General features: G+C 51.5%; 1 protein-coding gene across 1 annotated transcript in view; it reads left to right on the forward strand.

Annotated features, from left to right (window-relative positions):
* Scara5 (scavenger receptor class A member 5) overlaps positions 1-25,150 on the forward strand; it is a 97,688-nt gene that overhangs the window by 45,577 nt on the left and 26,961 nt on the right. The window contains exons 4-6 of the mRNA XM_004848404.4: positions 13,868-14,542; positions 23,190-23,270; positions 24,750-24,848. Of these exons, the coding sequence (XP_004848461.1) occupies positions 13,868-14,542; positions 23,190-23,270; positions 24,750-24,848 (855 nt within the window). The remainder of the gene's footprint in view (positions 1-13,867; positions 14,543-23,189; positions 23,271-24,749; positions 24,849-25,150) is intronic.

Genomic DNA, 25,150 nt, shown 5'->3' on the forward strand with positions numbered 1-25,150 from the left:
CGAGCCTTGTGTTCGTCCTTCTCTCCATCCTAAAAGGCATGGCTGTGGCTCAGGGCCTGTCTCCCACCAGTTACACTAACAGTATTCAGCTTCTTTACATCTTATGTTGGATTTGAATTTTGCTTTCCCCTTTTCCCAAGGAACATTTAAAAACTGCTAAAACGGGAGCATTTTAAAACAGAGTACAGGGGCCGGGGATTTAGCTCAGTGGTTCCACTGCCTGCCTTGCAAGCGCAAGGACCCGAGTTCGATCCCTGGTACCAAAAAAACCCCAAAAATGAACAATAAAACAGAGTACAGATAGGCTTTTAAAAGTAATTTTCTTCCCCAAAAACTGCACTGATGAGAGAGCTTGTATTTTAGGCTCCTTGGTATTCACCACCAGTCAGACCCAGGTAGTGAGCTGGTGCCTCCCACACAAGGACTGAATGGCAGTGCATGCGTAAAGAGATAGCCTCAATGCATACTTCTCTGTGACCCCTGGGGAACCAGGCTGAAAGGAAGCAAAGAGCAAAAAGGGAGATGGGATAATATGTGGGAGGAAGGCATGCTTCTTGTCTGCCCAGGTTTTCTGTGGAATCAAATCCGAGCCAGGGATTTGGTAGCTAAGTGGGAGAAGCTATCCTGAGAAGCAGGACTGGGGTCAGGAGACAGCGAAACCAGCAAGAAGGAAAAGCCAAGGCAAGGATATGGCCCTGTGTTGGTCTCCACAGTGGCAACCAGGCTCCAGCCCACTGCAGCCCAGGAGCCCGTCTCCAGAGCCTCACGTGTCTGTCTGGGGAGACCATTATGCTTCAGCCCTGACCTCCTCTGGCCTCCCGAGGACTAAGGTCTCACATGTGTGAGTCTCAGGTCATTCCTGGATTCTGAAAAGTCAGATGAGCTGAGTGCAGGAAGCAAGAGACAGGAGGTGTAGCTGGGTGTGTGGCTGCCAGGTTTCATCCACTGGGACCTGATAGTTCAGTCATGGCTGGAATAAACAGGAGGCTGAGTGCGTGAGGCACAGAAAGAGCCCAGGACCTGCCAGCCCATGTCCTCCAGCCCAAGCCCATCTTTTTCCAGAGAGAGACAAGGGTACTGCTCTAGCACTCTTCATTTCTAGTCATTCCCAGCTACTTGCTGATCACCTGTGAGGTTCAAGGTTGAGGGTGAGGAACGATGTTATGCTGTTAGTGTAAATGCTGTCACAAACTCCACTTGCAGATTCACAAAGAACCAGTTGTTTTCCTATCAGATGCATGTGCTTCACCGAAACTGCATTTCCTGGCATTGCTGGTCATAATTTCAGACACTCAAGCCTCCAGAATGGGAATCTAGGGGATAATCTCCTTGATAATCTCCTTTTGTTTCTAATTGATCTTGGATCCATTTTCCACAGTAATCAGCACTAAGTTATCACAGACTCCATGTGCTGGGACCACCAATAGGGACCTGTGTTCCTGGATACAGAGTTTCCAGCCCCGCCTCTGGGGACTGCTGGGGCCTTCTTCCTCTGAACTTCTGACAGGCTATCCCAACACAGGCCTCTGTGATTCCTAGCTGGCCACTCTTCACCCTGCACTGTGCAACTCTGAGTCCTAGCTTGTGCTCCCCAATGTGGCAGAGACAGGATCTATTTGTAGATGATGGGTACCTAGTATGCGACCAAAGCACGATTCCAGGGACTTAGTGCATGCAGGCACAAAGGGGAAACCTACATACTCTGCCTTTGCTCATTTGCTGGACCTAGAATCGGTCATCTCTGAATTGACAAGGGTCAGCACCTGTAGGCAGGGTGTATACCATACCTATGTCGTCAGCCTGTGGCCCTGGAGCCCCTGGCAGATGTGTATCCAGCTGTGACTCCATCGAACTGCACAAGCCACCTGCACAAAGACAGAGTCTGTCTGGTTTCTTCATCAAGAGCCCGCTGCTGCTTCAAAATGCAGCAGGAAGAGCCACAGTCACTGTGATTTCAGTGCTAAGGCTGGTGGGTCCCTGGCCATGAAGGAGAACTCAGGCTCCAGCCTGTAAATGTTTACCCTGCATGTCCTGCTGAGCTAGAAATGGGGCATACAGTGCTTAATAATAGGCACATCAAAAAATGATGGGTTTGCTACCTTCTCCCTGGGTCCTGATGATTTCAGACACTGACAGTGGGCCCTGTGGCTGTGCCCAGATTACATCCTGAGACCCGCATTCTCTTCCCTTAGTAAGCCTCGCATTGGCTATTTCTCCATCACCACGGAGCAACCTGGCTGGATGCTGGGCGGGCCTGGAGCTTGGTGACACCAGCCTTTCAATGGCTCCTGATAATGAGGGAAATTTCTGAGCCTGGGTTTCCTGTGTGTTTCCAAGGGCATTGCTGGCAACCTGTCTGTATCTGAGCTGTTTCTCGATCTCTGCTCATACGGGGTGTTTGGACACTAGGTGGTTTGTCAAGATGTGCAAAGACGGAACAGATATGGGGAAGGATGGACGCATCCTTCTGGGCATCAGAGCCCAGTGAGATGCCCCAAGCTGGCCCTGCTCAGCTTCCTCAGGGCTCTGCAGAGTCAGCCCCTGGGTTGGGTCTGCACCGTCTCTGCTGAGCTGGATGTTTCCCCCACTCTACAGATGAGGGGGCTGAGGCCAGGAGGGTGGGGGTGACTGCCGACAGCCTGCCTCCCCACTCCTGCACCAGGGCTCCCAGCACGGCTCCACCCTGGAAGGTCCACCACAGGGCACCCAGCCCAAGCAGAGCTTCGGGGGAAAAGGACTGGAGGCCCTGTCACAGCCCACAATGGTCCCCTGAACAGATCCCCAGAGGCCAGCACTAGAACCTGACACCAGGGTGTTGCCCGTATTCCAGCCACACTGGGTGACAAGTACGAGACCCGGCAGGCGTGCAGCAGAAAGACCCCCGTCCTCCCTTCAGTCTCTGGAGCCCAGAGACAGCGCAGCCTGTCAGAGGTGGGAAGGACACGGAGGTGGGCAGTTCCCGTTCTGAAGCTGGGACTGGGAGTGGCTAAGGGGCCCGTGGGAGCTCCTTGGCTGGAATCAGAATCGCAGGACAGGACTGCTTTAAGGCCACAGTTGCCCAGAGGCCAGGGCGCGAGGCGCCCACTCCTCTCCTCCTTGTCTCTCCCCAGCTCCCACTGCCCCCCCAGGCCTCTTCAGGACGTCCTGGGTCATCTGGTCCTCTGCCCTTGGAGGCCCGGGCCCTGCCCGTCAGCAGAGCCCTCTCAGCACCTGCCAGCCCTAGTCCTGCCCCCGTCCAGGATCCCAGACTAAACTGTGTCCATATGGGGACGGCTGACAATCAGCTGCCCTTCCCGGGGAGCTCACCTGTGTCCTTCCTTGTTGCTCACTGCACAGCCAATATGATCAGAAATCCAAAGAGAAGCAAGACAAGGCCTCTCGCAGTCCCACAGCCCCCAACAAGGCACTCTGGTTCTCTTTCCATCATCTTTCTCTAGCTCCATCCTTTTGCACACGCAGTCTTTACAATTTACTGTCTGGCGTTTTCCCCACCTAATGTTGTGATTACTTCACAAGCTTTTCCCATCCTTCTCCCTGGTTTTTTATAATCATAATTGTGATGACTGCATAAGAGTCCCTCAAGAGGACTCCGTGAAAAAATGCACTGCTTTCCCTCTGGTCTCATTTAACAATCACAGAAGAGTTCTGCAACCATGTGATGCTATAGGTGGCTTCCTCACACACCAAAGACCAGTTCTGGAGTGGACACCAGTTGTGTGTCGCCTAATTCAATTCAGACACTACCCAGAGATAGTGTCAAATTCCACAGATCGAGGCCCCAGCCTACAACATTGTCAGCAGTTTCCCTGGCTGATTGCAGGTTCGATTTGTTTTGCCTGTGTCTCTGACTGAGCAGCTACAAAGCAAGTTTCCCACCACCCCTCCTTGATTTGGGTTAATGTGCTAAAGCCACTCTCAGAACTGGGAGAAACACGTGTTTACTGATTTATTATAAAGAATATTACCAAGGACAGAGGTGAAGGATGAGACAAAGCATACGGGGCTTTCACACCCTCTGATGTGCCCCAATTTAGGAAAGTCTGAGTGCTCAGCTATCCAGAGCACTTGAAACTCTACTCTGTGTGTGTGTGTGTGTGTGTGTGTGTGTGTGTGTGTGTGTGTAGTACTGAGGATTGAACCCAAGGCCTGCACACTGAGCTATATCCCAGCCCTTTTTAGTTTTTACTTTTGAGACAGATCGTGATAAATCACTGTTGCCCAGGTTGGACTTGAACTTGCAGTCCTCTTGCCTGAACCTCCCAGAATGTTGGTATTACAGGGATGTGCCACCACACCAGGGTTATTTTGGGGTTTTATGGAAACTTCATTATGTAGGCATGATTAATTAAGTCACTGACCATTGTTGACCATTCATCTGCATTTCTCCCTTTCCCAGATTTGGGGGCTGGGGCTGGAATTTCCAACCCTCTCATTCTGTCTTGGTCTTTCCAGTGATCAGCTACCCTCTCCTGAAGCTACCTGGAGCTGGTCATCTCCCAAGCAAACAAAAGACACTTAGCACTCCAGAATCCGAGGATTTTAGCAGTTATGCCAGGAAAAGGGATGAAGACCAAATGCACATTTCACAATACCACAGGGACATGTTGTAATTTATCCATTCTTTTACTGGTGAATCTCTTATGGTACATAAATACAGAACGCTTTCCTCTTCTTTTGAAATTTTTCCTACAATAAATTCCCAGAAATTGGATTAGGAGGTCAAAAGGCATGGACATTTTTATGACTCAAAAAAATTCCAGCCAAATTATTGCCCAAAAGTTATACTAATTTATATTTACATTGTAGACTTTCAAATGTCCCCTGTGCATGCATGTGCGCGCGCGCGCACACACACACACACACACACACACACACACCTATCAGGAATCTGCTCAGTTCTGACCACTTCTCATTACCTCCCTCTGTTACCTGATGGGGCCCAAGGAGGTTCCCCAAAGAGGTGACAGGGACCCAAACTCACCCCACTCACAGGTAGGGTAGATTAGGGTAGGTTTGCTGACTTTCGTTGCAGAAAAAAAAAATTTCCAAGACATCAACGAGAGGAATAAAGAGCTTCATACTGAGAGAGTCAAGTGTGGCAGGGAAGGGGCACATGATGTTCTTAGATGGGGAGTTTTTATAAGGTCTTGGGGTGCCTTCAAGTTGGGTGATCTAGGATGTGACCATCTGCCAGACTCCCCATTTGGAGGGCTAGGTTAGAGTGCAAGCCATTTACATGCGTTTGAAGTTGAGATCTGTCTTCCATTTAACAGTGCTGCCTTCTTGAAGATGGAGGTTTATAGGAGGAAGAGGAATGTACAGGGCCTCACGTTTCCAGGCTTATTGTATCCTCCATACCCTCAGAAATAGTTTTGCAGAGAGTTTCCTGGAAGGGAAAAAGGCATGGTAACTTTCTGTCCTGAAACCCAATTTTAAAATTACAATCTTCCTTGTCTCCTTTTTATCTATCCTTATTGTTTATCCTACTTCAGCACCTTGGAAGAGAAGTTTATAGCTACAGGTTGGAAGATCATTCCTTGCACCCCTAGAGACCTCTGTGTGGCTCCTGCTAACTGGGATACTGAGGAACCCTGTGATGGACTGAATATTTGCGCCCCCCTCCCCAAATTCAAATGCTCAAGCCCTAACCCCAAAGTGACTGTATGGGGAGCCAGGTTCTTGAAGGAGCCATTCAGGTTAAATAAGGTCCTAGTCCCATTGAACCTGAGTCCTGATAAGAAGTGAAAGAGACATCAGGGGTGGCCTCAGGAGAAACTCACCCTGGTGGCACTATGAAACAGACTTCTGGTCACCTACTCACGCTGCTGGTCTGTGGTCTTATGTTACACGGTGGCAGAGCTGACTTCACCATGCTGGAATTTTCTTAGTCAGAGGCATTCTTGGGGCCCCAGGGTGACAGTGGTTACTTTCCTTCAAGCCCAGCTTCATTATGTGCAAGAACCAGTTCAAAACAAAAAATGCAGGATTCTTTGTCCAACAAGCAGGAAAAAGCTGTCCTCTTGCTTCTGTGGTCTCCCTCTTGACTGTCATCTTGGTGATATTTGCTGTATACTGTCCTCCTCCTGCAGGCCCAGGGACACTTGAGGGCTAGTGGAGAGCCTCCTAGGCACCTGGGTTCCCCCTGTGCCTCAGGACACATCCTGGAGCCCTGACTGTCCCCACTGGAGGCAGAGGAGAGGAGAGGTGGAGGTAGGGGGCTGAGATCCCATCCCAGGGAGCAAGGTGGGGCCTGCATGTGAGGTTCCATCCCATGGGATTTCTTTGAGAAAACATAAAGTCAAAGACAGATATATCATCAGTTCCAGGAGGGTTAAATTCCACATTTGAGCAGGCGTAGTGGCACATTCCCATAATCCCAGCCTCTGGGAGACTGAGGCAGGAGGATCAGGAGTTCCAGCCCAGTGTGAACAAGCAATTAGTGAGACCCTGTTTCAAAGTAAAAAATAAAAATGGGCTGGGTATGTAGCTAGTGTGAAGGACCTGCATTCAATCCCTAGTATTTCCCTCACCTCCTCCCAGTAAAAGAAAACAGTCTAATTTCGGGCCCCATGTCCCTGCGCTGGTCAGCACCATGAAGGTGAGCCCCAATTCTCCCCTGCACGTTGGGGTCAGAGGAGCTCCGATCGCAGCATACATCTCTTTAGGTGCCAGAGCCCTCCTGGTAACCTCTTTGTTACAAAACCTGAACAAATATTACGCTCTGTTTTGGAATGAATCTTCACTCGAGTCGTGTGTATCCAGCTCTCAGACAACTGAGCTCGTTTTTGCATCACCTGAGATGAGGGCCCTCCCGTTCCTTGGTGCTTCTGCTACCAAGCTGACCTTGCAGTCTGTCCTCCTCCCACTCTGCCCTCCACATGACGGTCTGTGAATTCCGATGCCTGCCTCCCTTCCTCCCCAGATGATAAAGCAGGGCTTGCTGGGGCCTTGGATGACCCGTGGGCTTATAGCTGCCTCCTCCAAGCAGGGTGGCCTTGAGCTTGTGCTGAATCGTTCTAGTTTGTTTTTAATCTGCAAAATGGTGCTACTCCCTGCCCCCAGTGTTGGGAGGACCACGGGACGATGGCAGTGCATGGTGCTTGGCACCATGCGCTGGCTTCGCTATCTTTCTGAGCTGCTTGATCTGAAAATAGGCCCAATGATTCCAATCCCCAAGGGGCTGGGCAGGGGAAGGAAGCAACCTGTCCTCAGAGATCAGTCCTGGCTGGGGCACACAGGAGGTGTTCAACAATGTCCTTTGCCTGGAGGTCAGCAACAGGTCAAGAGAACCGGGTACTAGAATATGGGACAGGTGGCCAGAATGCATCCTTAATTTAGGCTTCGACAAGATCTTGACATCCTGAGCCTCTCTTATTCCTTATCTTTAAATTAGATTATAAACACTCACTTGTCCTGCCTCCCAAGGATAGTTAGGCTACAAATTAAATAAAGCAGTGGTTTGCCTTGATTACTGTAGCTTTAGAAGAAGTCCTAAAATTGGGTGCTAAACATCTTCCAACACTGTTTTTGTTTTTTTTTGGTTTTTCTGGGTCCTTTGTACTCCTACATAACTTTTAAATTTCAATATCCAGTTCTCCATTTAGAGCAAGTATACAGAGACCTGAATTTTTATATATACCTTGTGTTTTCTAATCCTGCTAAATTCAAGTATAAGTTCTAGGGGCTCCTAGAGATTTCTTAGTATTTTCTCTGGAGATGATCATTTCATCTACATATAAAGATTTTACTTCTGCCATGCCAATCTTATCCTAGTTGTGTCGTTTTATTGCCAGACTATTTTGGTTTACACCTATGTTTCAAAGTCTAATGGACAGATTAAGAGTAGGCATATCTGCCCTTGTTACCCACTTTAGGGAGAAAGCATTGTATCATCTCCATTCATAGAAGGAGTTTTTGTTGGAAGTATGGAGTACATGTCTTTGATCTGTTGAGAAGGTTCTGTTCTACTTCTAGTCTTCTGATAGCTTTTACCATGAACAGCTGTAGAATTTAGTCCAATACTCTTTCTCCAACTAGTGACAGGATCATATGGCTTTTTCCTTTCCTCTGTTAAAATGATGACTTTTGGGGATGGCTCTTCCAATGCTGAACCAACACTGCCATCCCTATAATAAAACCACTTTCTACATACTCCCAGATCTGACTTCTAATCGTTTGTTTTGTTAAACAAATTTCTATCTATTTTCATATTTTTTCTTCTATTATCTTTATCCAGTTTTAGGATTAGCACAATGTTGATTTCCTAAAATGAGGGGAGAAGTGTTCCTTCTCTTTTCTGCTTTAAATGTTTGATATAATATATCAGTTAAAATGTTTATGAGCCTGCTGTTTCATATAGGTAGGTTTTCAAGCTAGGACTATACTTTCTTTAATAGGTGCTATTCAAATTTTATATTTCCTCCAGAGTTAGTTTCATTAATTTGTCTTCCAAGGTACTTCTTAGAAGTTGTCAAATTTATTTCAAAACAGACTTTTGTAATATGCTTTCTATATCCTTTGAAATTCTGTAAAATCTGTGGTAATATCTCCTAGATCTTAATATTGTAATTTTAAAAATGTATAACTGATATTGTATAACAGGAAGAAAAGGTCTAAAAGAGCAGGGGAATTGGGAGGGGTAGGGGAAGGGAAAAAAGGGAAAGGAAAAAATATGAGGAGGAAAAAAATGGAAACAAGGTCTTTGCAAATAGGGAAGGGTGGAAGGGGTGAAGGGAGGGCAGGGGAAGGGGAAATAAATAAGAACCAAGAGATTCATGTAATGGTACAAGATCCCAATGATGAATGTAACTGTATCGTATACCTAAAATGTACCAATAAAGTTAATGGGGGAAAAAAAAAAGCAGTGGTTGTTGAGTTGCTTATTGAGATAACAAGGTCAACAGAATGCTTACTGTCTTACACACACACACACACACACACACACACACACACACACACGCCTGGCTGGAATTATAGTACGCCTGACGTGTTTGGGGCAAATGCTGACTGTCCAATCACTCGTGGGCAGCCTGTAGGTGATTATCTTTTCCCACACATAACGGGCAGTTGTGGACAGGGGGCAGACAGGGCCAGGTGTGGATAAGGAGACAAAGTTGTGTGAAGCTGTAAGACATACATCTGTGCATGCCACCAAGCTGCGCCTTGGCCTAAGGTTAAGTCAACACTGATCACTTACTCTTATAAAATAAACATTAATAGATTCATCTGGAGCCAGCAGTCAATACTGAGTCAGAATCTCAAACTGAATTTCTCCATGATTCCTACTGAGCAACCCAATTCAAGCTGGGTTTATGATGGGAGCTCACTACCATCAAAATTTATTCCACATCTGTGTCTCTGACTGTTTCAAAGTTTGTTCTCCACCTTGTACCTTTTCAGGCATATGCAAAGTTGTTCAGGCTGGGGACTCAGGCATCAGGCTCCCAGGGCTCAAAGTTGACCTCCCTCCGTCTCCTGGCCATGTGATCTTGTGGGTTATTGAACCTCCATGTGACTCAGTTTCCTCATTTGGAGCATAAGGATGGTAATATTTGTGGGGTTCACGATTTTCTCATGGGTTGTTTTGAGATTTTGTGTATTAATGTGGAAAGCATCTAGAACTGTGTTTGGGACACAGTAAGTATTCAGGAAATGTCAGCTGTTATCGTTATTCAGTGATTTATTTTCCTTGTGTGAAAGTATAAAAATTAAAGAATAATTAAAACACTTTAAAAGTGGATATGCTAGGCAGAGATAAATGAAGTGCTTACATAAACACGAATTAAGAGAGTCACACTCAAATAAGAATTGTTCCCTATTGAGGACAGGGGACATCTGGAAGGAATTAGAGGGGGAAGAGGATGGTACAGGAGTGTGAGCGGGGAAACTTGGTGACTGGGGGAAGGAGAAAATTCACTCCGGAGTGCACACATGAGCCCAGAGCGAGGGGTCCATGCTAGGCTTAGACAGCACGACTGGAAGCTAAAGAATATTTACCTCCCAAGTCATGTTCAGATTAGCCCAGTACCAATGCCACTGATGTCTCTCCTATGAGCTAGTGGATCACCTTTGAAAGGATACTTCTAAAATGCAATCGTAACTAGGTACCTGTTCGTGTCTCTGAAATGCACCATACGCAAACTGTAAAAGTGCAGTGAGGTTGCATGGAAATTGGAATGCTTAAAAATCTATAATGTAAATAAATTAGTGTAATTTGGGGGTATTAAATTGGCTGGGATTTTGTAAGAGTCATAAAATATCCATGCCTTTTGACTAACTCTGACCAACTTCTGGGAATTTATTGCTAGAAAAAGTTTCAAAAGAGAGGAAACATTTTTGTATTTATTTACCATGAGTTAAAAAAAAAAAAAAAAAGATTCTACAGAAAGAAAATGGGTAAATTACAGTATGTCCCCTTGAGGAATTCTTTTGCAGCCATCACAATTATAATTATTTAAAAAAAAACAGGGAGAAGGATGGGAAAAAGCTTGTGAAGTAATCACATTAGGTGGGGAAAACCCCAGACAGCAAATTGTAAAGCCTGCGTGTGCAAAAGGATGGAGCTAGAGAAAGATGATGGAAAGAGAACCAGAGTGCCTTGTTGGGGGCTGTGGGACTGCGAGAGGCCTTGTCTTGCTTCTCTTTGGATTTCTGATCATATTGGCTGTGCAGTGAGCAACAAGGAAGGACACAGGTGAGCTCCCCGGGAAGGGCAGCTGATTGTCAGCCGTCCCCATATGGACACAGCTTAGTCTGGGATCCTGGACGGGGGCAGGACTAGGGCTGGCAGGTGCTGAGAGGGCTCTGCTGATGGGCAGGGCCCGGGCCTCCAAGGGCAGAGGACCAGGTGACCCAGGACGTCCTGAAGAGGCCTGGGGGGCCAGTGGGAGCTGGGGAGAGACAAGGAGGAGAGGAGTGGCCGCCTCGTGCCCTGGCCTCTGGGCAACTGTGGCCTTAAAGCAGTCCTGTCCTGTGATTCTGATTCCAGCCAAGGAGCTCCCACCGGCCCCTTAGCCACTCCCAGTCCCAGCTTCAGAACGGGAACTGCCCACCTCCGTGTCCTTCCCACCTCTGACAGGCTGCGCTGTCTCTGGGCTCCAGAGACTGAAGGGAGGACGGGGGTCTTTCTGCTGCACGCCTGCCGGGTCTCGTACTTGTCACCCAGTGTGGCTGGAATACGGGCAACACCCTGGTGTCAGGTTCCAGTGCTGGCCTCTGGGGATCTGTTCAGGGGACCATTGTGGGCTGTGACAGGGCCTCCAGTCCTTTTCCCCCGAAGCTCTGCTTGGGCTGGGTGCCCTGTGGTGGACCTTCCAGGGTGGAGCCGTGCTGGGAGCCCTGGTGCAGGAGTGGGGAGGCAGGCTGTCGGCAGTCACCCCCACCCTCCTGGCCTCAGCCCCCTCATCTGTAGAGTGGGGGAAACATCCAGCTCAGCAGAGACGGTGCAGACCCAACCCAGGGGCTGACTCTGCAGAGCCCTGAGGAAGCTGAGCAGGGCCAGCTTGGGGCATCTCACTGGGCTCTGATGCCCAGAAGGATGCGTCCATCTTTCCCCATATCTGTCCCTTCTTTGCACATTTGACAAACCACTTAGTATCCAAACACCACCTTTCCAGGGATGTGGACCAACTAGAGTGTGTGTGGAGGGGGTCAGCCATGATGCACAGAGGCTAGATCCCTTTTTCTTGGTACTGGGGATCAAACTCAGGACCTTGTGCCTGCAAGCAGGCGCAGTGCCACTGAGCTAAATCCCCAGCCCTAGATCTCATTTTGAGAAAATAAAAGAAAGAACTGCAGAGTTTAAACCAGAAAAGATATCATACAGCAAGAACATAAGTGTCTTTGGCTCAACAGGTTTCTTGTGGGAAGACTTGAGTTCACTCACTCTCTGCCTCCCCAAGGGGCAGATGGGAGGATGGAAAGGCAGGCTCATTTCAAGCCTGCATTGAACAGAATGCAGAATATTCCAACAGTCAGAACTAACCAACAAGCAGTGTAAGTAGAGCCTGGGTGACCACTTAGCAGTGCCACCTTTTCAGATTAAGATCGAGGTGGGCAGGGCTCTAGGGCCCCAACCGCCTCTGAGCCTCTCCTGAGATGGCTCATCTCCTGCAGGAGGGGTGACCACCGAAATGCTGTCCTTCCAGAAGCATCACTGGGTACTGTAGCCACAGATCTTTATGTGGCCCCCAAACCCCCAAGACTCTTCGCCCGCCCCAACCTAAGTTCTGGAAGAGAACTTCATCTGTCCTCGGACACATCATGTAACCACGTTTCTGAGTTCCAAGATTTCCAAGGTGGATATTCACTCTGTGCCCCACCTTCCTATTCCCCCTCCTCTGTCCCTCCCAGGCTACTGGTTTCCATTTCCTGGCGTGTGGAGCAGAGTTGGGGACATGCAGCCCAGATGCCGTAATCCCGGGTATGCGGTGTGCAGGGGTCTGTGCCGTGCCTGACCTCCAGAGCACAGGGATGCTAGCGTCAAGCACCTGGCTCCCTCCTCCTAGGGCTGTGAAGCAGCTGCTATAACCAAGGAAGGGACCCTCTCTAAGAGGAAAGGGCGGGAGTCTGAGGAAGGGCTTGTTTTCTGAGGATTAAAGTCAGGGAGCGAGAGGAAACAGTGGGAGGATGCAGAGAAGGGAGGGCATAGATCTAAAACCAGTTTCCACCTGCTCAAAGGCATCTGTGCTGCAGCAGAAAGAACGGGACCTTGGCCTAAGGGGACTACGAAATAAACACCGTGTGCGGCCTTGAGCCTAGCTGGCCCATTCCTTCCAGAGCAGACTTGGGGCACAGCCCACGCTCTGGAGCAGGCCCTCTGAGTTGCAGTGACTCGCTGTGGTGCCCTGGGCAACCTTCTCAGGCCTAACTGTGAACAGGGATAATAATGTCAGTGGCTTAGCCCATTTGGGCTGCAGTAATGATGTGCCTTAGACTGGATAACTAACTTCTAAAGGACAGAAATTTATATCTCACAGTTCTGGACGTGGGAAGACTAAGATCAAGGTGCCAAGAGATGCAGGGTTTGAGGTGGGTCTGTTTCTCTTAGACGATGTTTCCTGGTGTCCGCACATGGCAGGAAGGGTGAGCAGCTCCCTGGTGCCTCTGACAAGGGCATAACCTCATTCCTGTGGGCAAGGCCCCTGTATCACTTTGGCAATTAGTTCCCCCCAATGGACTGGGGAAGGAGGACATCCAGACCACTACAGGTGACTACCTGCTAAAGTCGAGGGGATCACAGCACCCCCGTCTTAAGTTAAACCCCAGAAACCTGCTCATACTCAACCACTTAGCAACATACAAAATACAAAATTTCCTAGGGACCAGCCCAGCAGAGGATACTTAGATCAGGGCAGTGGTGAGCAGCCTTGTGTGAGCCTTACAAAGACTTTAGTGTCTTTATAATGCCACATGAGATAAGTTAGACACAGAAGGTTAAAGATCGCAAAGTTCTCTAGTATGAGAAACCCAACACATAAGCAATTTAAAGAGCAGAATAAAAAAGGAATGGTAGGAGACAGGGAGGTAGACTGTGGAGATGGGAAGGGCATCTGAGGGGAGACAGGGCGAGGGTTGGGGGAGAGTAAAACTGATCACCATGTGCTGTGTATGTGTGCAACATCTCTGTGCCAATCCCCCAAGACGAATGTAATTATTATGCATGACAAACCTACACTACAAAAGAGTTGCAAAGTCTCAGCCAGTTTCTGCAGGCGGGACACCCGGCCAGAGGGTTCCACTGCGCAGACAGGTTTGGGACTCACACTTAGCTTGGAGCCTGGCACCCACGTCCCACCTGCTGGCCTCTGGGTACCTGGTCCTCCCTCCGCAGCGGCGCTCACGGGTCCCCCTCTCTGCTCACCCGCAGTGTCCAGACCGCGCAGCTCCCCCGAGGACCTGAAGGTGCTGACTCGCAACGTGAACCGGCTGAACGAGAGCTTCCGGGACTTGCAACTGCACCTGCTGCAGGCCCCGCTGCAGGCCGACCTGACCGAGCAGGTGTGGAAAGTGCAGGATGCGCTGCAGAACCAGTCAGACTCGCTGCTGGCGCTGGCGGGCGCGGTGCAGCGGCTGGAGGGCGCGCTGTGGGGGCTGCAGGAGCAGGCGACACAGACGGAGCAGGCGGTGGCCCTGCTGCGCGACCGCCTGGGCCAGCAGAGCGACGCGGCGCAGCTGGAGCTTTACCAGCTGCAGGTGGAGAGCAACCGCAGCCAGCTGCTGCTGGGGCGCCACGCGGGCCTGCTGGACGGGCTGGCGCGCAGGGTGGGCGTCCTGGGCGAGGAGCTGGCCGACGTGGGCGGCGCACTGCGCGGCCTCAACCACAGCCTGTCCTACGACGTGGCGCTGCACCGCACGCGGCTGCAGGACCTGCAGGTGCTGGTGAGCAACGCCAGTGAGGACACGCGCCGCCTGCGGCTGGTGCACCTGGGCATGGAGCTGCAGCTGAAGCAGGAACTGGCCATGCTCAACGTGGTCACCGAGGACCTGCGCCTCAAAGACTGGGAGCACTCCATCGCGCTGCGTAACATCTCCCTCGCCAAAGGTACTGCTTCCCCCAGCTCCCAGGCCCCCTGCCCAGGCCTTCCTCCCGCACCGCCCTCCCCAAGGGCCCAAAGTCCCCGTGGCATGCCCAAGTACACCTGTCCCTCTGACCCCATACCTCGACTTTTAAGTCTTGCCCCACAGGACTCTGAAAATTTCTGCCTGTGTGGACCAATAATTGCCTCCAGGGCCTATCCAGATCTCTCTCCTGGGTAAACCTCCCTAGGGTGGAGAATGGAGTCAAGAGAATTGTAACTGGGCATGGTGGTGTGTGTCTGTGATCACAGCACTGGGAGGCTGAGGCAGGAGGATTGCCACAAGTGGAAGTCCAGCCTGGGCTACATAAAAACCCTGCGGGGGTGGGGGCCCAGGGTGGCTAAGTGGGTGGGAGTCAGAGCTTGGGTGTTGGGTTGGGGCTGCCAAGAGCTTGAGTCATTGGTAGAAAGGAGGCATGGGGAGGTGTGCAGGGGGGGAGAGAAAGGCTCCTCAGTGTGTGCTCTGATGGGGGAGCCTCGAGGAGTGGAGGTTAATGAATTTTGATCTGGCCTTCTGGACTGTTGGGAGCATGGATTCATCCTAAATTGAATACTATATTTCATCTCACAGTGTGTTCATTTCATTTGTGGCTCTTAAATGTTACGGGGAAACTGTGCAGGCTTCCAGTGTGCTCCGGCATCCAGTCCAGAACTGGTGGCACTTAGATCTCCTGTGTTCAACTCCAGCCAAGTGGCCCCTCCCTCTCCCAGGCCCCCCACTGCAGGGCTCTTCTGTCAGGGGCTCCTCTCACACAGTGCACTGTCCCCACATCACCCCCTGCTCAGACCCCACCGCTGCTCCCCAAGGCCTCTGGGATTCATTAAAACCTCCCTAGCCTGACAGCAACGATTCGGCCCGAGCTGTAGGGCAGGTACTGAGCCAAGCGCGTCTCCTAGGCCATCTTCCTCAGGAAGTGGCCCTGTTCCCGCTGCACTGCTCGGGGCCTGAGGTCCAGGAAGCTTAAACAGCTTGCCCAGGTCACAGGGTACAGAGGGATTGGGACCCTGGCTTTCTGATCTGGGCCCTGCTGTGCTTTCTGTCACGTTCCCTTCCATCCTGCTTGTCTTCTCCTTCCTCCTATCTGGGGAGCACGGACTGAGCTGTCTGCAGGTATCGATACATCTCCCCCGAACCCGCACATCTCGCCCAAACCTGCCTTCTCCACAAGCCGCCTGGTCTCTGCCCCACACTATGCCCTGCTTCCCTGAGCTTCTGTCCTGGCGCCTTCCATTTGCATCATCCTTTCCACTTTCTGGTGTGTTCTCCTGTGCATAGTTTTGTTTGAAAGTGGGGCCTGATAACAAAGCTGTGACTTTGGCTTAAGGCAGGTGTCACTACTGAGGGAGCGGCAGGATTTCAGCAAAAAACAACTGGGACTCGAGGAGAATTATCAAGGCCATATGGCTGGTAATGATGCAACCCAGGACTTCTTGCTTTCAATACATTTAATAAGGTCTAATTTGCATGTAATAAAATTCAGCCCTTGTAAGTGTTGAATTCAATGAACAGACTAGGACTTTTAATCCCAACACCCTGTGCTTGTTCTGCTGGCTGCAGTGCACGGGTCCATCTCTGCACCCTTAGGGCTAATGTGCAGACAGCTGGGACTCAGTGGACATTGGGACAACTGTTAAACTGTTAAACCTGGATGCCACCTGTTGATTGGGCCTGGTCACTTTGGGGTTTCACGTCTCAGAAGTCAAAGGAAGATGGGCTACAGTTTCTCCTTCCAAATCCACGCCCTGGATCTTGGCCTTGCCTATCTTTTTCCCTCAACTTCCCCTGCCTGTAGAGGTCTATCCCACCCTTACTAATGAGAAAGTCACCCTGATTTCTAAGCTACACTGAGCCGGACATTTCACAGACCTTCATTCTCCAAACAGATGCTCAGGACCGCTAGTCCTCACATCCCGCAAATGGGCAAATGGTGTTATTGTCCCCACTTGGTAGGTGAGGAACCTGAGTAATGTTCCCGTGGCTTCTCATGAAGTTGGCAAGAGGTAAAGCGAAGGTCTGAACTCAGAAACCCGGGTTGTTGTCACTGGCGCCCTGCTTCTAGCTGTGAGCAGTGGCACATTCTTGCTGTGTCTCCACATGGCGGAAGGGACACAGACTCTGGGGCCTCTTCTGTAAGGGCTCTAATCCCACTTGAGAGGGCGCCTCCCTCCTGACCCAGTCACCCCCAGGCACCGCCTCCTAGTGCCACGCCTTGGTGATTAGGTTGTAGCACATGAATTTGGGGTGGGGGCGCCACATTCAGACTGTAGCTCTGGGGCTCCTGGCTCTCTGCAGCTGGACACCACTCGGGCCCTCCAACTCTCAGTGTTGCCCTTTATCTGCCACCTTTTCCCTTTCCGACCTCCTCTCGGGATTGCCCGTAATCACCATTCAGTGTTAACAGAACTCTGCCCTGGCTTTTGGACAGGGATATTTTACCTGAGAAGCTTCCCTGCTTGCTCATCCCCTGTCTGGAGTGGCCTGGCTCCCTCACTTTGCCAAGTCCCTCTCTTAAAATCTTTAAACACACACACAAACGCTTGCATACCTACGTGCACACACGTTCACACAAACACACATAAATTCGCATACACACACCATACTCTTACCCTTGACCCATTCCTGGCTCAGAATCTACAAATACTCAGCTATGTGTATTTTTCATATAAGAGCGTATTTACATTATTCTTGAGCTTAGCCCAAATGGTTTTCATTCTCTCTCTTTGTTATGCAGTTTTCTATGAATTTTGTCTCCGGTTTGTCTTTTGTGGACATTCACAGCAGGACTTTGTGTTTTCTGCTTTGGATTTTCAGCCTCAATCACATCTTTTGAAATCTGTGTGTGGATTTCAAAGGAGCCCAGAACTTAGATTATCAGAGAAGGGAGGCCCCACTGGAGGGAGAAAGATAGCCATGGAGAGAGGGAGGCCTGCCTCGGGGGAAGGCACCTCCAGGCATATCCGGATGGCCCTTGGCTGCAATGTGAGATCCCAAAATCACAGGACTGAGTTCTTGACAGCATCTTGCCCCATCCTCTTGTTCTGCAGTTGAGGACGACTCTGGGGTGCTGGTCCTCGTGTGACCAGAAGACCCCTCCCCAGGGCAGGACCGCACTGGGCACCGTGAGTGCTGGGCTGGTGGACTGGCCCCAAAATGAGACCCCAGCAAGTTTTCATGCATCAAGATGTATCTGTGGGCTGCTCTTTAAAGAGAAAAACACCATCTATGCTAGCAGAGTGGGAAATTAGTGGAGCAGGCGGTCCGGTTCTAGTGGGGTTTTGGATCCTGGGTGCTAAGGCTGGGCCTCTGGCTCAGTCAACAGGGATCCATTCTATGGAAGGTGATGAGCATCTCTGTGAATGGAACAACAAGCAGAACAGAGCCTCTCCTGCAGAGGACTAGGACATGTGGCCCGGGTGAGGTCCCGGGTGGATTGTGCGGCCCTCTGTCCCCTCCTCTTCCACATCTGACCTTGCTTCAAAGTGGGCAGAGGGTGTGCCATGGAAGAGAACAGCTGCACCCTGCCTGCCTCCCACTCTCTTTGCCCTAGAGGCTCAGAGGCCCGAGGCCAGGGCTGCCCCTCACCTGTTACGACTGGGTTTCCCAGGCTGTGAAATGGGGCTGACAGGGCTCCTCTGCCCACTCCCCAAGGGTGAGGGGAGATGCCCTGAAGGATGGCATGAGCGAGCTCTCAGACTGTACCGGGAGAGGTGCTGAGGTCCAGTGTTCCGTGACTTCAGGGAGCTGGGGGTAGAGCAGCCAGTGGAAGGGCTCCACCCTCGGTTGGGCGGGGTTAGCCTGCCTGGGATTAGGGTGCCTGGGGTAGTGTTTGTGATATGATATGGATCAGGGAACTGCTGGCCTTGGACCCAAGTCATCAGATGTCCTGATCACTTGTTCTGAGCGGGTCACTGCCCGGATTCCAGCACACAGAGTTCCCCGCAACCTACCCCTTGTCCTAGGACCTGGGAAGGAAGAAGGAGTTGCATCTACCCATGTTGGTTGGTCACTATGACAACCCTGGTGCTTCTTCTGGATGTTCAGTCATTGGTCTTCATCTGGCCAGAAGATGCCTCCACGTGGCATCTCACAGGGCAGGATTGCACTGGAGATGGTGTGGGCTATGCTGGTGGACTGGCCCTGAGATGGGACCCTAGCACCCTGCTCCTCCTTGTCCTTCTTGGCGGTTGGCAGAGATAAGACATGTGACAGTGTAGAAAGGGGAGAAGTGTAAGAGCTCATGCAGGCACCACCAGGGGCAACTAATCACATAACTGCCCCAAAGTCACCCTGCCAATCCCCATGGTGAGCCAGGCCTATTTGAGCCACAGGGTCACAGAGAGGGGACTCATCCTGCAGATAGACTTGGCCTTCTTGGGGACTGCAGTCCGAGGTGGGTGATGGCATCCAGCGAGCAGCCAGAGGCTGCCTGACCAGGCTCAAGGTGCTGCAGCCACAGTGTGGCACAACTGTATCCGAGAGCTAGGGGCTCTGATCATGGTGCCCTAAGAGATCAGAGAGCTAGGCATGAAAGCAACTTTCGGGCTTGGAAGAACTGGACCCTTAGAAGGGAAAGAGTTTGGCCAGTGTTGGGGGGTGGGGCCAGGAAGGGTTTTGCTGAGGGAGAGGAGAGTGGGTCCAGAAGCATCAGCAGCGGAAGCTCAGACTGGGAATGATCTGTGGCATCTCCCATGGGGGCTGGGGCCACTGTGCTGGGGGATGCACCATGCTGGGGGTTATCTGAGGACTCTGCATTCACTTGGTTATTTCCATGTTTTGGAGAGACCAATCTGACAGCAGTGCCCACAGTGGGGTGGAGAGAAGGGCCAGAGACAAGGGAGACAGAAGTGAGGCCATGAGGACCCAGCAATTGTGGTGGCAGCTCAGAAATGTGGCAGAGACAGGAGAGGGACTCTCCTCCAGGACAAGCCTGAATGACCAGGTGTGTGGTGGGAGAGGCAGTTGAGGGGGACAAAGGAGAGAAAAATCAAAGCAGACTAGAGATTGCTGGCCTAGATTCCTGAGAACACAGCAGCCCTCTAAACATGGTAGGAAGCTGGATCCTGAGGATGTGTGGCCAAGGGCAGCAACAGTGATTTGAAGAGGTGCCTGTCCTCAGGGCACCAGGCAGCCTGGCCCTACAAAGCTCTGGCCACCCTGCAGACTTTTGTGAGTCAGCCAGGACAGTCTGGCCGGAGGCTGTGACCCAGGCTTGGGATGACCACCCACCTTCACTGTCAGTTCCAACATCTGCCTGTGGATCTCCACTAAGGACCCTCCAGCACTAGCCATTTGCTTGTGTTTAAAAACTATACCCATGTGTAGGATGCTTTTAGACCTGCCTCTCCCAGGATGAGCCATCCAAAGTTGGCAGAGTGATTTGGGGTGCACCTTAGAACAACCCCGACAGTAATCTGATCATAGTTCTGATGAAGTGTATGAAAAGTAGGGTGCACGTGGTCAGGGACAGCCTTACTCCCAAGGTCAGGAAGCCCTTCCATATCCAACAAGTCATTGAATCTTTTCACTTCCTGCTACAACCACACAAAAAAGGAATTTTTACCCACCTTAAATAGGACCAGGACCTGAGCCTAGGTGCTGTGCATCCACATTGAGCTCTCACCTTCCAAATTCTTTCCATCCCTGGTAGCCACATCAGGGTGGTTCTGCTGGGCAGCACCTTCCTCTTACCAAGGTCACTCTCAGGAAGAGCCATGGTTTGGGGTCTGTGTTAGCCAGTTTTCCATCACTGTAACAAAATATCTCAGATAATTGACTTGTAAAGAGGGTTATTTTGGCTTATGGTTTTGGAGGGTTCAGTGCATGGTTAGTTAGTTGGCCTAGTTGCTACGGGCCTGTGGTGAACAGAACATTATCGCAGGAGGAAGCCATTCACCTCATGGCAATCGGCAAACAAAGAGAGAGGAAGAGACCATGGGACCAATATCTCCTTCAGGGGCATGGCCCCAATGCCCTAACTTTCTCCAGCAAGGCTCACCACCTCACGATAGTGCCATGGGCTGGGGACCAAGGCTTAGGGGACACTTCAGATGCAGACTATAATGGAGTCACACCTGCATCAGTGTGAAGTGTGTGATCCATTGAATCCATGACCAGCTCAATTCCTGGAGGCCAGGGCTCCCTGTGGGAAGGGCGGAGGGCAGAGCAAAGTGAGAGGGGCTAGTCTGTAGGGCCAGGGTCCAGCAATAAAGATCCAGGAACCCTCTCTGGATTCCCTTTGCTACTGCCTGACCCAGACGGGAGATCTCTGGAGGGGAATGTGGAGTTCATTTGCACCTTAACTCTGCCTTTCATGGCTGGCTGTATAATCGTGTTCCAAATAGGGTCTGCCTCTTAATCCTGTGTTCTAGAAACTGGGATCAGTGTGGCAGTCTTACTTTGCTTTTCTTCAAGAAAAGAGGATGATGGCCACAAACCCAGCCTTCCTTAAATATTTTATGTAACTTGTGAATTTTTTTTTAAAAAACACGATTAATTTTCCCCTGGGCATGTGCCATCGAGTTATTAAACATCTGTCAACTTCGGTTAGGGTCTGAGGACAGTGCCAACTTTTGGGATGTATCAGTACATCTCGATCTTGGCGGCAGACTTGTTTTGTACGTATTAACATCCTCTGATCTCATATACTCATTCATTCATCAACTATTTATTGTGCAAGACCTTACCACAATGCTGTGAGTATACATGTTTTGGTTTCCTAGCGATGCTGTAGCAAAGCACCAGGAGCTTGGTGGCTTACAATAATAGAAGTTTGTTCTCTTCCAGTTCAGGAGGCTGCAAGCCTAAAATCAAGGTGTCCACGGTCTATCGCCCCCAGGAAAGCTCTGTGAAACCTGGCCTCCTCCTGGCTTCTGGGGGGTGCTGGCAATGGTTGATTCTTTGGCTTACAGTCACATTGCTCCAACCTCTGCCTCTGTGGTCACATGGTATTCTCCTCGAATCTCTGTTTTCTTTTCTTATGAGGACGCCAGTCAGTGGATTAGGGCCCACCTCACTCCAGCATGACCTCAGCCTGGCTAATCATATCTGCAAAGGCCCCATTTCCTGACAAGAGTGAGGCAGTTCGCAGTGCATGTGAAGGCCGTGGGAGCTGTTTACCCAGTACGGTTTCTCTCACAGAGCAGCAGGAGAGAAGCTTTGGGGTAGGGGTCTAAGGATGTAGTCCTGCCTCAGGGAGCTAGCTAGCCCCAGAGAGGATGGAGAGAACACGTCTACTTGCCTACAGGATGGGGCGTGTCACCTAGCCCCAGGTTCCCGAGCCTACACAACGGGTCATGCCCACTTCAGTAGGAATGATGGGTCCCAGCAGGTGTCACCAGGATGAGCAGCTTTGAGGGTTGATAGTGATAGGAGGTTGACAGAGGGCATCGAGGGCTTTTAGACTTGGAATGGTCAGTGGTAGAAGGTTCTAGAAAGGGTGTGCCAGATTGACCTGGCCTGAAACCACAGCTCCTTCACTTGTTAGCTGGCGGTGTGGCCCCAGACAAATAAATTCCACACCTAGCTTGGTCATGAGGACCAAGTCCCGTCACACATGCCCTGAAAGGCAGCCCCACTCAGGAGCAGGTAGAAACCACACAACCCCGTGCCTAGCAGAAGTCCAAGTGTGTGCCCACCTCTTCCTCCTGGCCTTCACCAATGGGAACCAAGGGCTGGCTCTTCTGTCCCTGATGTCCCCTCGATGGCCATTTCCCTGACCCAGGGCTCCACGGCCTCTCTCCTGGACAGTCTGCAGCCCCTCCCTCCTGCTCTGATCCGCTTCCCACAGGGCAGCCTTGTGTGTAGCTTGGACGAGACTCTTCTCTGGGCCCCTGCTGTGGCTTCTGCAGCACTTGGTCAGGGTCAAGTGCAGCTTTTGGGCTGGGCCTCCAAGACCCACACTTTCCCACCCCACCTCCTCCACCAACTACTTGTCCCATTCGGGCTTCCATAGCTCTGTCTTCTGGGATTTCTCCCCTTGCCAGGACTCTCCCTTTCACCCTGGCTTAGTCATCACCCGCTGCTACCACAACAAAATGCCCCAGGCATTTGTTTCTGGTCTGGAGGCTGGAAGCCTGGGTTCGGGAAAGGGCTCCCTTCCTGGTTTGCAGGCAGTTACCTTCTGTGTGTGTGTGTGTGGTGTGTGTGTGCATGCACATGTGCGTGTTAGTGCACAAGCTCTCGAGTGTCTGGTGAAGCCACTAATCCCGTCTCAAGGACCTCACCCTCATGGCTTCCTGTAACCCTAATCCCCTGCCCATGGCCCCATCTCCTAAACTGTCCCACTGTGGAGGACTTCAATGTATGGATTTGGGGGCACACAGGTGCTCCGTTCATAATACACACACACACACACGCACACACACACGCACACACGCACACCCATAACCAGCTCTGGTTTCTCCTTGAGATTGCACTTGCAAGTTATTTCCACCAGGAAGCCTTCCCTGATGTCCCCAAGACTGAAGTAGGTGCATTGACATCCTCTGGGTTTCCAAAGCATCATCTCTGGGACCCTTCCTCCCATCAGAGAGGGAGTCTTTGCTTCCTCAGCAGACATCCGGCCCCACCCAGAAAGCAGCTCTCTAACCTTGGTGTGGGTTTCAACCTTCCAGGACCACCGGGACCCAAAGGTGACCGGGGGGATGAAGGGAAGGAAGGGAAGACTGGCATCCCTGGACTACCCGGACTCCAAGGTAAGGGCGCGTGAGTCAGACACCTGCCCTGTCCGTCCTACTGCTCAGTGACAGCCTGCAGACCCAGTAGCTGGAGGGGAGGGCACTTTGGGACCTTCTAGAAAGACTGTGCTGTCCTTAGACTCAGTTATCCCAGAAGCTCCTGCTCGGTTATGGCGGAGTCTGCGCCGCCTGCAGCATCTTTCAGACTTCGGAGTGGAGGACAGAGGGGAAATGTAGAGGGCAAGGGGTCTGGGAGCATAGTATAGGAGCCACACTGCTAGAATTTCTGGGGGGCAGAGGAGGGTGAGCCAGGGGACCAGGACCAGGACCGAGGATGGAGAGCCCCAGCCCGGCCTTTACTCCCGCCACCCCCTCAGAGGAGCGCTGAGAACTCAGTAGGGTGCTGCGTCCCCACTTACTCTACCTAACGAATCCGAGGGTGGGGAGCTTGGGCACATCCTGTGTCAGCATCAGACTTCTGTGGCCGCAGGACCACCGGACTCTGGGAGCAGTCACCTCCCATTAGGAAGGGAATGGAGGGAAGTCCGTCACCCTGTCTGTGGCCTTTCCACCACCCAGAGGCCCTGCTCCCCTGCTCGCCCTGGGACCGGGCCCTGGAGGAATAATCCCGACGAGGCGTTCTCAGGTCCCCTGAAAAGAACCCCGAGGACAGCCAGGCCAGCTAGCTTTCCCAGCAGGGGAGGACAGTGGGTAAAGGGTGTGCTGCCTAGCAGAGATAAGTCTGGGCTGAGGCCAGGGCCCCAGGAAGCCTGGACTCTCGCTTGGTGAAGGCGTCTGTTGGTCTTGGCTCTCTGCAGTGCAATCAGCACTGGCTGCGGCCATCAGCCTCGTGGCCAGGAGCCTGGGGCCCAGTCAGGCACAGGCCATGTGTCACTTATTGACCTATGGGTTCCTCACCCTCTGTGCCTCCGGTGCCCTTTGCATGGTTCTTTCTTTACATAGAAAGGAGCACTATATCATTTTCCCCAGTAACAGCCATCCCCGCCCACCTCCCTAAGGACCAGTAGGCATCTTTGATCCAGCAGGAGGTGAGGCGGACCGTGAGCTCCCTGTTCAGGAAGCTCAGATCCTTCCTCCAGCACTGTTGGCTCTGTGCCCTTGGGCAGGTGGCTTAACCTCTCGGGCCTTGATCGCCTCACAAGCAGTACAGGTAAAATAATTTGGTGCAATGACTCAATGAGATTCTTTAGGCCTGACACACAGAAAGCGTTCCAAAAATGTTTGCCGAATCTAAATGTCCAGCAGTACAGAGTGGGGTTGGTACCATCACCATTGCTCACAACAGAACCGGCCTTTCAGTGGGGAGGGATCCAGGCCTAACTGACGAAAGAGGGAGCTCTCAGTTAACTAAGACACCTCGGGAGGCAGCGGTGAGGCAGGATGCGTGGTTGTGGTGACCACTGAACCAGACAGTGACCTCTCAGGACCTCCGAGGCCTGAGTCTGAAGCTCCACAACTGTCTCCTCTTCCCCCCAGGTCTGCCAGGCGAGCGGGGCATCCCAGGACTGCCCGGCCCCAAGGGCGACGATGGCAAGCTGGGGCCCACTGGCCCGATGGGCTTGCGCGGGTTCAAAGGTAAAGGCAAATCTCACTGCACCTTGGCCGCACACAGGAGGCCGGTAGGTGCACCTGGGGGCACATCGCGTCTCTGCCTGGGAGCGACCTGGAGCCCGTGTCTTCGCCCCACTAAGCTTCAGTTTTCCATCTAAAACTAGCAGCTTTCAAGCTGCCAGGCTGCCTGGGGCTGCCTCCAGGAGAGTGTTCATGTGTGAAAATGTCTTCAGACTCTTTCTGGAGACACAAGGGGTGTCACTGCGGGCTTCGATCTACAGCAGTAACCCTAGGAAGGCCGCAAGGGGTGCCCAGGACAAACATAG

Source organism: Heterocephalus glaber, unplaced genomic scaffold (assembly GCF_053883595.1).
Source record: "Heterocephalus glaber isolate CG9 unplaced genomic scaffold, H.glaber_assembly_v1.0 deba00001460, whole genome shotgun sequence".
Classification (NCBI taxonomy): Eukaryota; Metazoa; Chordata; class Mammalia; order Rodentia; family Bathyergidae; genus Heterocephalus; species Heterocephalus glaber.